The following is a 14,672-nucleotide window of genomic DNA, read 5'->3' as shown; positions in this document are numbered from 1 at the left end:
GTTTCAATGGTTTCGTGAGAATCACCCATCCACTCCATCATAGTACACGGATCTGGTAGCTGTATTGAAAAAGTTGATAAAGTCAACTTTTTAAAATAACTTTTTCTGTCTGTGTTGCTTCACTGCTGATTCTTGCCATACTTCCGTTGCCTAAATGTGTGCGCATACGCTGCCACGTCATCATTGTGTACAAACAGTAAAAGGGTCTTTTAGTCGTTGAACGATGCGCCGGTTGGTTGTTGTGATATTTGTCGCGCTCCACCTCCACTGTGATTGGACGGCCAATCTTTGATTGAGCGTTTCATCCAAAGTTGAGCATTTTTCAACTCTCGGCGCTCAGCATTGAGCACGTAAAAACGCATTGGAAACAATTAAAAACTTACGACGACCGCCGGCGTAAACGCCTTGGTGTGCACAGCCCCTTAGAATACAAAAAAATAGATGTGTACATTATCTGGAAAAAATGTGAGTGGTGTTTACCATGTGCAAACTCAGGGCAGGAAGTATTAATATGATGCTAATATTAGCATGATTAATCATGATGTTTTAGCATGATGGAAGCATGTTGCCAGCCAGGCGGTTGTAGCTGGTAACTAGAGTGTTCTATCTAGTTAGCTAGGCATTACTAAGGTGTTTTAGCTCATTGCTAGGCATTGTTAGGCTCTATATGTTGGTTGTTATGCATTACTGAGGTGTTTTAGCTGGCTACTAAGATGTCTCATCTGTTTGCTAAGTGATGATAGGTTCTACAGATGGCTTCATTGGACGCACATGCATTGTCGTGGTTACGCGCCTGAACCAAAGTGAACTTACGGAATTTATTATCGGTCTGGCTAGTGGCTAAACTAATCTCTGAAACAAAAACCTTCCTTGTCGATAATAAAATGTAACATTCTAACCCTGCTTCGTTTCACACTGCATGCGTTTGGCACCGCAATGTGGGGTTAACCCCACAAAAGTGGTGCTAAGCCTGTTTCTGAGCAGGGTTTCATAAATTTTCCTAAATTACAAGTGTGAAACGATCCTTAACCTAGGGTTAAAGGCAGGGTTTAGAACAAAGATAACATGGGGATAAGCACAGTGTGAAAAGCCCTACTGTCCCTACGTTGTCTCAGATGTGGCGGCTATATGCGTTTTGAAATTGAGGGGTAAACGGTTGGTTTTGATTCATAATCTCAAAATTTACACACACCACCTTTAAAGCTGATTACTGTGTTGAGAAAAGTTACATGGCAAAGTTTTGTCCATAAGAAAAAATGTTTAAGAGATTAAGAGATTTTGCTACACAAATACCACTAATACTTAAAAACATTTCGGCATAAAAAATTATGTTAAAACTGTGTTGCTAAAATCACTTTAAAGCTGAGGTCTTCCCATAATTCTGTGTTTTTGAATCTTTGATTGTGTTTACTGTGCGCAATATAACGTGTTCATGTTTCACATGTAAAAAAACGCATTATTTTTAACACAATTTACTTATCTCTATATCTGTGTTTTCACTGTACTCAAAGTAGGCTGATGTCTTCCTTGTTCTATGAAGTCCCTCCTTCAAAAATATGTATCGAGTTCTGATTGTGTAGCTTGTTTAGTGTGTTGTGATTCAATAGCAGCTTAGCTTGCCGTTAGCTTAGCTGGCGACTGATGTAATCCTGTGGGCGGAGTTTGGTCAAAAAACTGTTCTACTGATGTCAATAAAGCAGGAAGTAGAGGGCTGTAGTCCAAACCGGCCGTTCGCTGTAGGCTTTGAAAGGGGAATTCTGTTAAAGAAAATATATCGCCTGACAGTGAACTTTGAGCTTTATCATTTTACAGGTATTATTTATGCTCTAACAGCAACATTACACACTAACTAGGGTTTAAAAAATGGGATCAGGAAGAATGTGACCTTTAAACAAAAGATTAAAAAGAATATTAATAATACTAGTTGGCATAATAAAATTAGCCCTCAGCTAAAAACCAGAACCAAGTACTAAAACAGTTCCACATCCAAATATCATTGAATATTTTTCCGGGAAGTTTTAGGTTTCTTTACGATAGTGAAACATGTCGTCACATCACACAACTTTACCTGTATTCCACAGAGTTTAGCAGCTATGTATTGCCTGGCTCAGGTAACCACAGCAGGTGCTGTTGTAGTGAGCCGGAGGATCAGGTGAAGCCCTGTGTGTGTCATTACCATAGTCCTCAACAGACCCCACGGATCGCCTGAAACCAGACACACAAAGCTAATCTGAGCAAACAAGCACACCAACATTGTTTAGCCAAGGCATTAAACCAACAGTGGGTTACTTCCTAATGACAGACTCAAACATTTTAGGCCAAGGTGTGTTTGTTCACATACTGTCTTTTTTTCAATGAGCCTAAGAGGATGTAATGCAGACATCTTTATATCTACCAGTTCAGCTGTGATAATATTTTGGTTTCTCTTTGCCTGGAATTTAAAAAATTCTCACTAACACACCTTTTTACAATCCACTGTTAACTATAAGCAGTTTCTCAAGCCTTTTAAACAAAGAGCACACCTGAGCCAGGTGTAATAAACCATCAAACAGACGAATCATGATGACATCACATCACTTTGGTCTCTTTCTGGTGGTGGTAAAACAAAGCATGTTCACTGACAGATGTTTCTGGGCGTTGGTTGAAGAGTGAACACTTCACTGTGACTAAACCAAATTTACTGGAGATCCAGTGTTTTGTTTAAAGGTCATGACCCCCCTTCAGGGACCCCATCAGTCAGGACACCGTTCAAATGACCTTTCTTATCCAAAGTATGACACATAAATGCAAAACTCGATATTTCCGGTATGTGCTTACATTATGAATCCCCATTTAACTACGGAAATTTCCCTTGTAAATGCGGCAAGCGTTTACTAAGGAAGTGCACAGACAAAACTAAGACTTTCCCAATTTAAAGGGCCTTTTTAGTTGCATATCCAGACATCCACTGATATGATAGTGGACATTGGGTCAAACAGCTAAAGTTTCTTTCTCCCTTAAAACTGGCCAGGCTACATTTCAATGGTGACTCATGTTAAGGAAGTGCAAAATTTGTGGAGTTAATCACACGTTAACACTATGTGACAGTCATAATGGTAACAAAAACTTTAACTTCCACATTACACAGGATAACCTACTTTAAAAATACAGGAGCGATTAAGAAATCCATTGTGAAACTTCCCCTATATTAAGGAAAGTAACAGATGTGGAAAGAAACTGAGGTCACATTTACAGTCAAGTATAGTTTATGTAATTAGCAGACAGTTTTTTCCAAAGACAATTACATTGCATTCAATCAATCTACACATTTTTTTTTTGAATCAGCAAAGTTCTCTGGAGTTTAAACCTTTGACCTTCAAGTTACTAACTGGACTACTAAACACTAATTATTAACAGTTGTAAGCTAAATTATCTCAAGAGGAACATTCTTGTAAAGTGTATATCTATCGTTTCACAAATACAGATTGTGGAAGTTAGTGGAATTTCACTATAGTTAGAGACTGTGGTGACTAGGGATGGTCAGAAAGGTGGGAGGAGTTTCCATACTTATAATGATGTATTATAATCTTCCGATGCCCAGTAATGAGTCAACATTATTCGACCGGGCAACACAATGCAGTCTTTGAAATCAGATACGTGCATTTATGCCTCAATGAATGCCATTCACAAACCTCAGTGAGGTTCAGCGTGACTCTGTTAAACCTCCTACAGAGGATCCAGACCATTGTTTTACTTCCTCTTTTTTAAACAGGAAAAAATCCCAAAACTCTTTAGTCATTTAACGCTACAATAAACTTTGAGTTCACACTTTGGACTCATTGTCCAGCATTACAGTACTCTAATGAAGTGTGACTACATACAAAACCTCTAAAACAAAGTCCAAATGCTGCAGGTATGAACGTTGTGTTTTAATGTCGAGGACAATTATCAAACACACAGTAATACAAACATATAAGCACAAGTCACTTTTGTTAATTGTCTCTGTGTTTTGCATGTCAAGCTCCAAAAAAAGCTTTAGCAGCCATATGTGGTAACCGTAATCATTGTCATATATTTGGTCTTCTTTTTCTTTTCTACCCATGACTCAAAACAGCGCCACCACATTCAGATAAAATAAAAGCCTGATTCTCTAGGCTTAATTATCAGCTTGTTTGAAGCTGACAGCACCGCAACTATAAATAAGTTATGTGCAGATTTCACAAAAAAAACGTGGAAAAAATAAAGTGACATGTTGAAAAAAAAAGTGATTTGATGAGCCAATAACGCTTTAGAAATGTGGAAAAGCAAAACAGTTTGACATGTTATTCTGTGAACTGCAAACAAAATCTTATTAAAAAAATATATACAGCTACAGGAGGACAGAAGATGAAATCTGCACAGCTTTACAGTTTTAATTTTCATAAAAAAATAGTCTTTGTTATTCTAAAATGATTTTACAATAATGTTATATACAGTAGCCCTTCTAGATTGCTTTGGGCATAAGAAAATAAATGTACAAAGTAAATCGGTTTAGAGTCTTTTCAGTTTTTCTCCTATCACCGTATCAAATAAGCAAGTGCAGCTCCAAAAGTAGCCACACCACCAATGGCCACCAATGTGTTTCTCACCGCTGCTTCTGTATCAGGGACATGAAAAAAATCCACAAAGCCATCCTACAGAGAAAAGACAAAAGTTTTAGGTGAAAACAATTCAAACATTCATTTTGAGAATCCCAAACACACACAATGTATCACTCGTTCATTGAACACTAACTTACCCATGATTTGTTTCTGAGCAACCAGTCCTTTTGGTCTGTTAGAAGATAAGAGGAGATCCTTTCACCCACCAAGCTCACACAGTGACTTCTACCTCTGTCGTTCAGGTGCTTGGACAGAACTGCCCCAAACGCAAGCAGGCTGGAAATACGACCCCAATTTGTGATTCCGTCGCTGAAGAGCTCCTTTGCCACAGTCGTGACGAAGCACATATCGTCTGTCTCATCCAGATTTAGACGAGAAATCATACCTGTGAGAACCAAACGTTAATATCATATCGGCCACATGATCATGCTTGAATGATAAGCTTACATGCCATAAAGTGGCGCAACCTGTCAGGCCAGGTGCGCCCATGGGTGAGGCTAAGCATGCCACAGGTTTTATTTTATTCAAATGTTTAAGACACTCTCATGAATCCCGAAACTAAAGTAATGAAAGCTAAAAGAAAAACGGCGCTAGTGTGGCATATTTTTTAGAAAGGAAACAAAAAGCACAAGCCATTTACCATTGTAAGTGATTTCGTGCTTTAGAACCAAACTGTCCACAACTCTCTTCATGGTTGAAACGACCTGTTTTTTCACACATTTTGAATGAGAAAGTCCAGTAAATTGTTTTAAGAAACAGTCAATAATTTCTCGTGTGTCCATCTCCAGGGCTGAGCAATAGGACGTTAAGTCATCGATTTCCTCGCAATCCGACACGGGCGTGGACGGTACTGAGCCCTGTAGGTCGCAGCTTGTACACTGGTTCTGGTTCGCTGGTAGTGCGAGTGGTTTGCGAGCAATCCCGCCCGCGTTAAAAGCTGTTATTCCGATGTATGGCCAGAATCCGTTGCTGTTGTTAACTTTACCTCCATGGTCCATTTTGATCATTCACACCAATGCCTATAATCCAATTTATTAACGACGCGAATAGGAAAATGTCGCTCTTTTAAATGTAAATTTCACGCAAATGATCCTTTACAGCTTCCTTATTCAATGCTGAAACCTTGACTGTCTCAAACCCTTATATTCTGGTAGGAGGGCGGACGGGTTTTGTCTGACCAATCACAAACGTTTCACGTCTGAAGCGAAAAGGAAATGCGTTTTCAGTTCCTTTTAGAACAACAATCGCTCGTACCGCACGTAATGTGCGTACCTTACGTGAAGAGCCTTTAAACAAACCTGCATAGGTTTGAATTACTAGGATTATGTGAAATACACGTTATTTGGTGTAAAAGATAAACAGATGCAATGTTTTTTGGTTTTAAAACACAGCCCGAGTCAGAATCCACTTCCGCATTAGCGTAGCGCTCCCCCTAGTGACAGATCATGGATATGTACACATCTATGGTGACAGACAATGAAAACGTTTATTTTACTGAATAATGGTATTGTTTGTTTGATCAACTCTGCCCAACCACCCACAGAAACTATACAGTACATAATGAAAACTATTTAATGAAATACACAAGTTAGAATAGTCGCAGTTGCCATTCAGTGCTTCTGCTGTTAATGTAAAACTTTATTTAAGGTTCAGACATATTTCTCCAACATTCATTTATAACATCCATCTTTGCCTCAGTTATATTTTCATGTAAATATATTTTTAAAAGGGGGCAGATGACACATTTTCTTTATAAGCAAAACACCTGATAATCATGTATTTGAAAGGGTGAACAAACAGAACACGATTAAACACTAAATGCTTCATGACGTACTATATAAATCATGAATGCATGATTTACATCACAATGCATGAATACATTTGTGTGTCTATGTACATAGAGCTTTGAGGTTTAATGTTTGAAGTTAATATGTAGTTTCCATGAATATCACATTGCAGTGTAGGTGGAGGCTGTACTTTATGTGAGCTGTCTAAATTGAATCAAACCAATAAAAACATTATCACAATACAAGAATCTTTAGCCTCCCTATTTACACAAGGTTCTAACATTAGAACTGATATTCTTCTCGATATTTTACATTACAAAATAGAGCGAGAAAACAAGAGTCAAACACAAACTATAAACATAAAAAAAACATTCTAAAGACAACTCAAACAGATAATACAAGACAAAATGCACAAATATGACACCAAATGCAGTTTAACTATTTACAATTTGGCTGCAGCACAAAATAAGATTATCTCCTAGCATTGTGCAATAACGCTTTCCCTAAACTAAAGGAAACAGTGTACATCCACACATACCATCAAGTCACAAATACTAAGTGCAAGACCATATTTCCCTGATGTATTGCCAACTGCTATCAGCACCACAACCTTTTTTATAAACACATTCAATCCTTTGCATGTTAGTTCCCTTTTAGTGAGTTTCTATATATATTTCGTATTTTACAAGGCTAAGCACGTTTTTTCTTAATCATCAGCTCACATGTAAATGAGTATGTGGTTGTAGAAGGGCTCACTTTTTCCACTGGACTATGCAAATGCTGCCTCACACAAAGTTTCAAAATCTCCCGGTTTGGGAATTCTAGCACAACATTTTCGGTTTAACTTATAGATTTGTCCTACAATACGTCATATATCCTGGACTACATGAGCTGTTAAGCATTACAAAGTTAACAATTATTTAAAACAGCCATCTCCCAACATTTTTGAAATGAAAATGAAAAAAATAATTCAATTTAAACCCTCCAAAGAAGTTAACTAACTCTTTAAAAGCTGGACCATATGATGTAATATTCTGTGTGATTATTAGTAGATCTTGTGAAAGTTTGTAACACTTTCATCACATAATAATAATCTGCATGATAACAACTCAAGTATTTAAGGTATAAAAGCAAATCATGGATAATGTTTTCCAAAGATTTGTTTTATCATGTAATTTTTTTCATGGATTACTATTCAGATCTGAAACACTGCACTAAAGATGCTGCTCATTCTGCAAATTTTAATCAACACCTTATTTCTAACGATTAATCGCGATTAATCTATAGCAGAATAAAAGTTTTTGTTTACATCATATATGTGTGCAAACTGTGTATAATAACTCTGCATAAATATATACATGCATGTGTGTGCATTTAAGAAATGTTTACATGTGTATATACATTTGTATATTTATGTATAATTTATATTATATATAAATACTTGATATATAAATATATATATATATTTCCTTAAAATTATATATGCATGTGTGCATATTTATATATACATAATTATTATACACAGTTTACACACATATATGATGCAAACAAAAACTTCCATTCTGATATAGATCAATCGTTATGCATCCCTTATATACACTCACTGAGCCTTCATTTAAATACAACCACATAGACTCAATTTTATAAAACAAACTAGATGATTGCATTCCATTGTCTCTGATAATCATGTGCATCACACTACAAAAGCAGTAGTTGTCACAAAATAATCGCACATAAATCCTTTTAACATATACACTATTGATAGCTTACAAAAGAATTGAAGAGTAACTATCTTGAACATACCTGAACAGTTCAAAAAAATGTTTTTGCAGGTGGAAATGGGTTTTTAGGCCTCAAAAAATGCGATGATTAGATTAGTTTTGTAATCCCCTTGCATGACGCATGCAACAAATAGTTATTCTAATGGCTGTTATCAGTGAATGACAACAATATGTTTACAACATAAACGTAATCAAGTTGTTTGAAATCACTTGATGAGTTAAGGCGGGGCATAATAAACGATTTCAGTGAAAAAAGGGGCTGTTATTTACTTCAAATGAACGATAATTAAAAGGCAAGAGGCAGAGGAATGGAAAAAGGCTAGAAAGCTATCCACCTGCTTTTAACCAGTATTGATCTGAGCATTTGTATAGAGTCAATATAAAGAAATTCTTAGAAAACATTCATTCTTTGTCAACTGTTGCCGTAAACGAATAGAGGGCTGCTAACACATCTAGGACCAATGGCTCTCAAGTACTGTCTATATAAAACAATGCCTTTTAAAACAATCTTAAATCATTTTAATTAAATAATCATTTGTTGTGAATTTTTTGACACATTTAAAACCATCTAACATGATTTTGTTCTTTTTAATCACTGATGTACAGGGTACACAGAGTAAAGTGCATCATGCTCCACTAGGGCCTGCAGTACTGAGGGTTTAGTTTTTCCCTACCCTATCCACCTTATTTTTGACGTAAATGTGGGCGCCGCCATATTTGAGCTCTTTTGGGTAAGACGTCCGGTGAGCCACTAAAGCTAATAATTATTATGGAATTCAGAAAGTCAGGCATGATTAGTGCAGTTAGGGGATGACATAATAGCTGGTACAAACGCAGTAAATCTCTACAAAACATTAGTTTTGACCATAATCCAGAGCTGAATGTGCAACCAGTGAACAATAAACACAATAATTGTTCAGAAACAACTAATATTATGCTGTTAAAAATATGCTGATTTATCTGTATATATTCTGCTGTCCTATATTACAAAACAATCATAAATTACAATACATATACAATATAAACTGCTTATCAGTTAATGTTTATAACACTTTCTAATGTTTTGCGCATATTTTTGTTGTTTTAAATGTAAAAACAAATCATTTCCTAAATTACCTGTTCATGTCTCCCACTACTGCGTAAGTAGCATTGTAATAATATTTTGCATAAAACGTAAACATTTGATATATTTTGATTCATATAATATATCAGGCCACTTCTTCAATTCATCCTCCCACTGGGTTGTACATCACGGGTGTGGTAAATATTTACCATAAATGTTAATTATGCTTTGTGCATGCTCCCACAACACAGGTCGGCTATTAAACCGAAGTCTCGCACAAAAACATCAGTTATTTCGGCATTCAAAAATATGGTGGATATGGGACACTGAAGAGGGTAACAAAGCTGTGTTGGTGAGACCTGCTAAAGTGAAAGGGAAAAGAGAGCAAAACTCTACACCCAAATGAAAACAAATTAAACAAATAACAGACAACCAGTCCTGGTAAAGCTGGTCTGGTAGGGCTGGGGAGGTTTTGGAAAACATTTTGGAAATTTGGTATACGGGTAAACCTATAGAGATGTTAGCCGGCCAGTTTACTTGTAACCAATGAGGATTTTCTTTGAGGAAGGTCTTGTGGGGTTGGAATGTGATCCCCGGTAACGATGTTCTTGTCTGGACCGGCAGCAGCAGGCAACTGTTTGTTCTTCATCTTTGCCTTGGCCATGTTGTAATCACCCGAGTCAAAATACTTTTGCTGAAGACAAAAGAAAATGATATGATTATTTTTAGAAATTATATTAAAATTGTGATGATGGGTCAATAAATGTCATATTTATTCTTGTTTAAAGGAACAGTATGTAGGATTGTGGCCAAAACTGTTATTGCAATCACAAAACTTGTGGCTAAAACTGGTACTGCAATCACACAGCTGGTGGCCAATACACAACATGACAACATAAACATCAGTTGATCCACTTTTTAAAGGAGCATTTTACCCGTAGAAACATTAATCTTTATTGAAAGTGTGTCATATTTGTAGTCGAAATGTAACATACATTTCGAATTTGGTGCCTATTTGACCGAGAAAAGGGGTGTTTGCTGTCTCACTCCCTCAACAAAGATATTGGACTTCCTTCTCTCAATGATGCAAAATGATGATTTTTACATCATTGAAAGAAGGAAGTGCAACACTGAAATCTGTATTTCTCCTGTCTCAGGGGAAACAGAGGGAATGACGCATGACCATTCAAAAACATGACTGGGGTTCTAACTATACAAAGCTTAATGCAAATGGGTGAAGTGTCCCTTTAAATGACAATATCCTGTCCAGACTAGTGATGCACCAATGTATCGGCCGCCAATATTTATCGGCCGATTTTTGATAAATTTGAAACCATCGGCATATCGGCAATAGCACAAGAAAGGCCGATACCGATTGCTTATTAATTAACTGCATAAAGAAATCCATTATATGTAAAAAATGAGTTAAAGTTTGTTAATAAAATTAATGCTGAATAGCAAAAACCACCTTTGAAGGTTGTCATGCTGTCTTATTATATTTGTTTTAGCTTAATTTGTGCCTGTCTTATTATGGTGGTCAGTTGAATGTTAATTAGATCCAATCCATGTTCAGTAAAAATAATTTGATGCAGAAATAAACTAGCTAAAAGACCAACTGTACAGTATTGTATACAAGTGTTTAAAATCGGTATCGGCCAGAAGTTATCTATTTAAATCGGTTTCGGCCCAAAAAAATCCTATCGGTGGATCCCTAGTCCAGACCACTGTTGTGAGTGATTTAAGTATTTGAAATGAAAATGATTTCTTAATGTCTAGTGACATATCAGGGCCATTATATGATTAATTGATATACATTTCTTACATACTGTTCCTTTAAAGTGGACATATCATATCATGAGTTTTTCCATATTTAATGAGATAATTGGGTCCCCAGTGCTTCTATCAACCTAGGAAAGGTGTAAAAGTACAACCCAGTAACTTTTCTCTGCAAGCATGTAAAAAATAGGTTGAAATGAAATCTGTCTCCCCTTGTGATATCAGAAGGGGATAATAATACTGCCCCTTAATCTGCACTATCCAACCACGGCACTGCCATTTAGTGAAGGGATCAGCTCATTTGCATTTAAAAGAACACACCCCAAAACGGCACATTTTGCTCACACCTACAAAGTGGCCATTTCACCCTAAAGCCATTTGAGATACACATGTCCATCATCTTTCAGAGGAACGCAATTTCAGTTATTTTAGAAAATGTTCCAAGCTATATAGTAGAAAACAGGGTCCACGACTTTCAAGTACATCCATCCTTCACAGAAGGACACTGCTTCAGGGGGATAAATAAAGGTCTTCTGAGGGTAATCGATGCGATTTTGTAAGAAAATATCCATATTAAAAATTACAATAACTACCCTCTGAATATGCATTATTTAAAGGCGAGGTGCACGGTTTTTGAAAAACACTTTGGAAAAGGGAGTCAGGCTGAGTACAAAAACACACTTGTAGCCAATCAGCAGCAAGGGGCATGTCTACTAACTGACATAGTTGCCTGGGTTGCATGTGTGGGGGGGGTCTATCAAAAGAAGGTCCAGATTCTATTGGGGTAGGGCGTGTTTGTTAGGTGATTTCAAATATTAACATTGGCTTTCTGAGATCATGCACCCCGACTTTAACCCAGTGGAGCCGTGTGGATTACTTCTGTGATGGATGGATGTACTTTTTTGGGCTTGCAAGTCATGGACCCCGTTTTCTACCGGCATAAAGCTTGGAAGGGCTAGGACATTTTCTAAAATAACTAAAATTGTGTTCGTCTGAAAGATGATGGACGTATGTATCTTAAGCCCAGAATACACGGCACGATTTTTGTCCTCTTATAAGATCATTACCTTATCACACTGTGCGACATGTATCGTTTAAACTCGGGTACGAGAGGCATGTAGACTGTACGATGATGACACGGAAGCTTTGGCGGCAGCGCCACACGTTGGGCAACGTCACCAGCATACGCTCGTGGTAAACAAATACCAGTGCGCAGGTCGTAGCAGCAGACACACTGTACGGTGATCATGCCGAATTTCTGACACTGTCAGAAAACTATCGTAGACTATCTTTGGACGCAAGACCGGGGAAACGGGCGTCTTTGAACCTCTCTCATTGTACGACATAGGACCACCGATGGAGAGCCACGATCACAGAAATCGCGACGATTGTTTCACGATGGCAATCTTTCGTCTGGGACAGCCAATAATCGTGCAGTGTATTCCGGGCTTTAGATGGCTTCAGGGTGAGTACATCATTGTATCAGATGCCTTGAGTAAATCATGGGGTTATTTTTATTTTTTGCTGAACTAACCCTTTAGTAGTGTATTTAAAACAAACTAAATGCATGTTGAAATCTTTTATCAACTGCGTTCATTCTTCTTACCCCTTTCTGCAGTCTCTTCATCAGAAAGTCAGAGCCACCCGGCTTTTGACCCAAGCTAGGATACTTAGATTTCAATTTGGCCTCCTCCGTCCACACAGGGTTTGAGTTTGTGTCCTGTGACTCCTGTAAAGGATGTTTATTGCAATGGTAAGCACACATTAGTACATATTTCAGATGCATGCATGTATTTTTATTTAAACTACTGTTTAAACTGGATACAGAAATTTGTACTTTAACAAAAAGGAGAAAGGCAGTCAATCAACATCATTCATAAAAACAAGTCATAAATCTCTCACCCACACTATAAATTACCATCAATAAAACACAACCCATTTGAACATGTTATTGTTTTTACTGCAGTTTCCTACAGGTGTGGTCGCCTTATCAAATTGAAGGGCAAAGAAAGTATGTTTAGCATGGTGTTACATTTAAAAAAATATAACATCTATGATGATACTTTGCCCACTTGCAAACGATCAAGGGTACTGAAAGGCCAAACTTGAAGGTGTAACTACAGTTTTATTCTCTGTCATTATCCTCGTGTTTATTTGGTAGTGTTGAATTATAGGCTGCTTTCACCTATGCTGAGGACACGTGATGTTTGTTTAAAATAGGACCTGGACAAATGTGCAGAAACAAAGTGCAGCCTTAAGAGAGGGCACTGCAAAACATAAACCTAAAGATGCTTTAGTTTATGACTGTATCTGCATATAAGCTGCTATTCAGCTTGTATGGCTGCAAAATAAGAGTAACCTACAAGTTGGTCTGAGTTTCCTATGCTTTTATATGCAGAACATAAAGACCAAACTATTTCAACCGAATCAGTTTTTTCCATCATCATTTTAAGATTTCCAACCAACAAGGTCTCAAGAAGGGGTATTTACATTTAAAAAGTTTTAGTTTGTTTAAACACAATATCAACCCATTTTACTTAATTAAAGAGCAAGTTCTGAGTTCCAAGGTTTAATCGTCGTAGCTGATACATGTTGTATCACGTATGGCAATTTGCTGATTCACTAAGCTCTATGTCAAAAAATGTACGAGTTGGAAAACGCATGCAAGGTTGATGCGCATTGCGCAATGAAATGTAACTTACTTACAAAGTACCTTGTGAGATCACTCTTAACGCAGATGTTAAGAAAACATGCATTTTTGCACAGTATTACCAACAAACAGTGCGTTTTATTTAAATGGCATCTGGTATTTACGCATCTTTTCTACTAATCACTCAATGCTATTGTGTGAAAGTTTGGTTTGACAACTTACAAAAACATGACAACGGGCGGGCGACCCAGATATTTTCTCTCTCATACAACTCAACTGTCACTATCAGGTTAGTGTAGGCGTGGCAAAACCCAAACTGGCGGGAAGAACCAATCAAACACTGTTATTTCATGACGTCTGAACTCAGCCACTAATCAAAAAGAGGCTTCTTGCGAAATGCATAGCTATTCCCCTTGTTTAACTCAGTCAAGCAGGTGACAGTTAAATTAAAAAATAACCAATATTTCGATATTTATCTATTAACGGCTCCAAAATAATGTCAGTAATTAATCTGACATTTTAATAGTAAACTACAGTACAACGAGTAGCAAAATCCACAGACACCACTAGAGACTGTAACGCGCGAGGCGCAGCCCCAATCGAATTCCCACCTGAGTCTCGTCCATCTGCTCCGAATGCGTCTCCGTGTCCTGGTTATCTGATGACATGGCGGTTCTGCTTTTGCTGACAAATCAATGAAAGTGTTAAAATGTGAATTTTGCTGTGTATCTGTGGCCGATCCGATCCACCCACGGTGCTCTGTATCAAAATGGCGTCCACTGCAGTGACGTTACATTGTAGGATGGTCACGAACAAGAAAGCCAATAGGAATAAGGCTTGATGTGTGATAGACGGTTGAACCAGCCAAGTAGATTTTCAATAATGATAATAAATTAACTATGTGACCAATGATCGTCTACAATGCTTTGAAATTGCGACCACACACACGTATTAAACATTTTTTTTGTATTAAACATAAACAGGGCATTTGTACAT

General features: G+C 37.3%; 2 protein-coding genes across 2 annotated transcripts; both read right to left on the bottom strand.

Moving 5' to 3' along the window:
- Positions 1-3,887: 3,887 nt before the first annotated feature.
- Positions 3,888-5,751, bottom strand: mcl1b (MCL1 apoptosis regulator, BCL2 family member b). The gene is made up of 3 exons (XM_055210254.2): positions 5,260-5,751; positions 4,757-5,004; positions 3,888-4,652 (listed from the first exon to the last, which is right to left on the bottom strand). The coding sequence occupies exons 1-3, from the start codon at positions 5,624-5,626 to the stop codon at positions 4,536-4,538; spliced, it is 732 nt and encodes a 243-aa protein (XP_055066229.1). The 5' UTR covers positions 5,627-5,751; the 3' UTR covers positions 3,888-4,535.
- Positions 5,752-6,207: 456 nt separating this feature from the next.
- Positions 6,208-14,465, bottom strand: ensab (endosulfine alpha b). The gene is made up of 3 exons (XM_055210256.2): positions 14,288-14,465; positions 12,633-12,755; positions 6,208-9,944 (listed from the first exon to the last, which is right to left on the bottom strand). Exons 1-3 carry the CDS (start codon positions 14,342-14,344, stop codon positions 9,771-9,773), a joined length of 354 nt encoding a protein of 117 aa, XP_055066231.1. The 5' UTR covers positions 14,345-14,465; the 3' UTR covers positions 6,208-9,770.
- Positions 14,466-14,672: the final 207 nt, after the last annotated feature.

This window comes from Misgurnus anguillicaudatus, chromosome 10, assembly GCF_027580225.2.
Source record: "Misgurnus anguillicaudatus chromosome 10, ASM2758022v2, whole genome shotgun sequence".
Classification (NCBI taxonomy): Eukaryota; Metazoa; Chordata; class Actinopteri; order Cypriniformes; family Cobitidae; genus Misgurnus; species Misgurnus anguillicaudatus.
The sequence above is the reverse complement of the archived record's forward strand: the minus strand, read 5'-3'. Positions and strand labels throughout refer to the sequence as shown.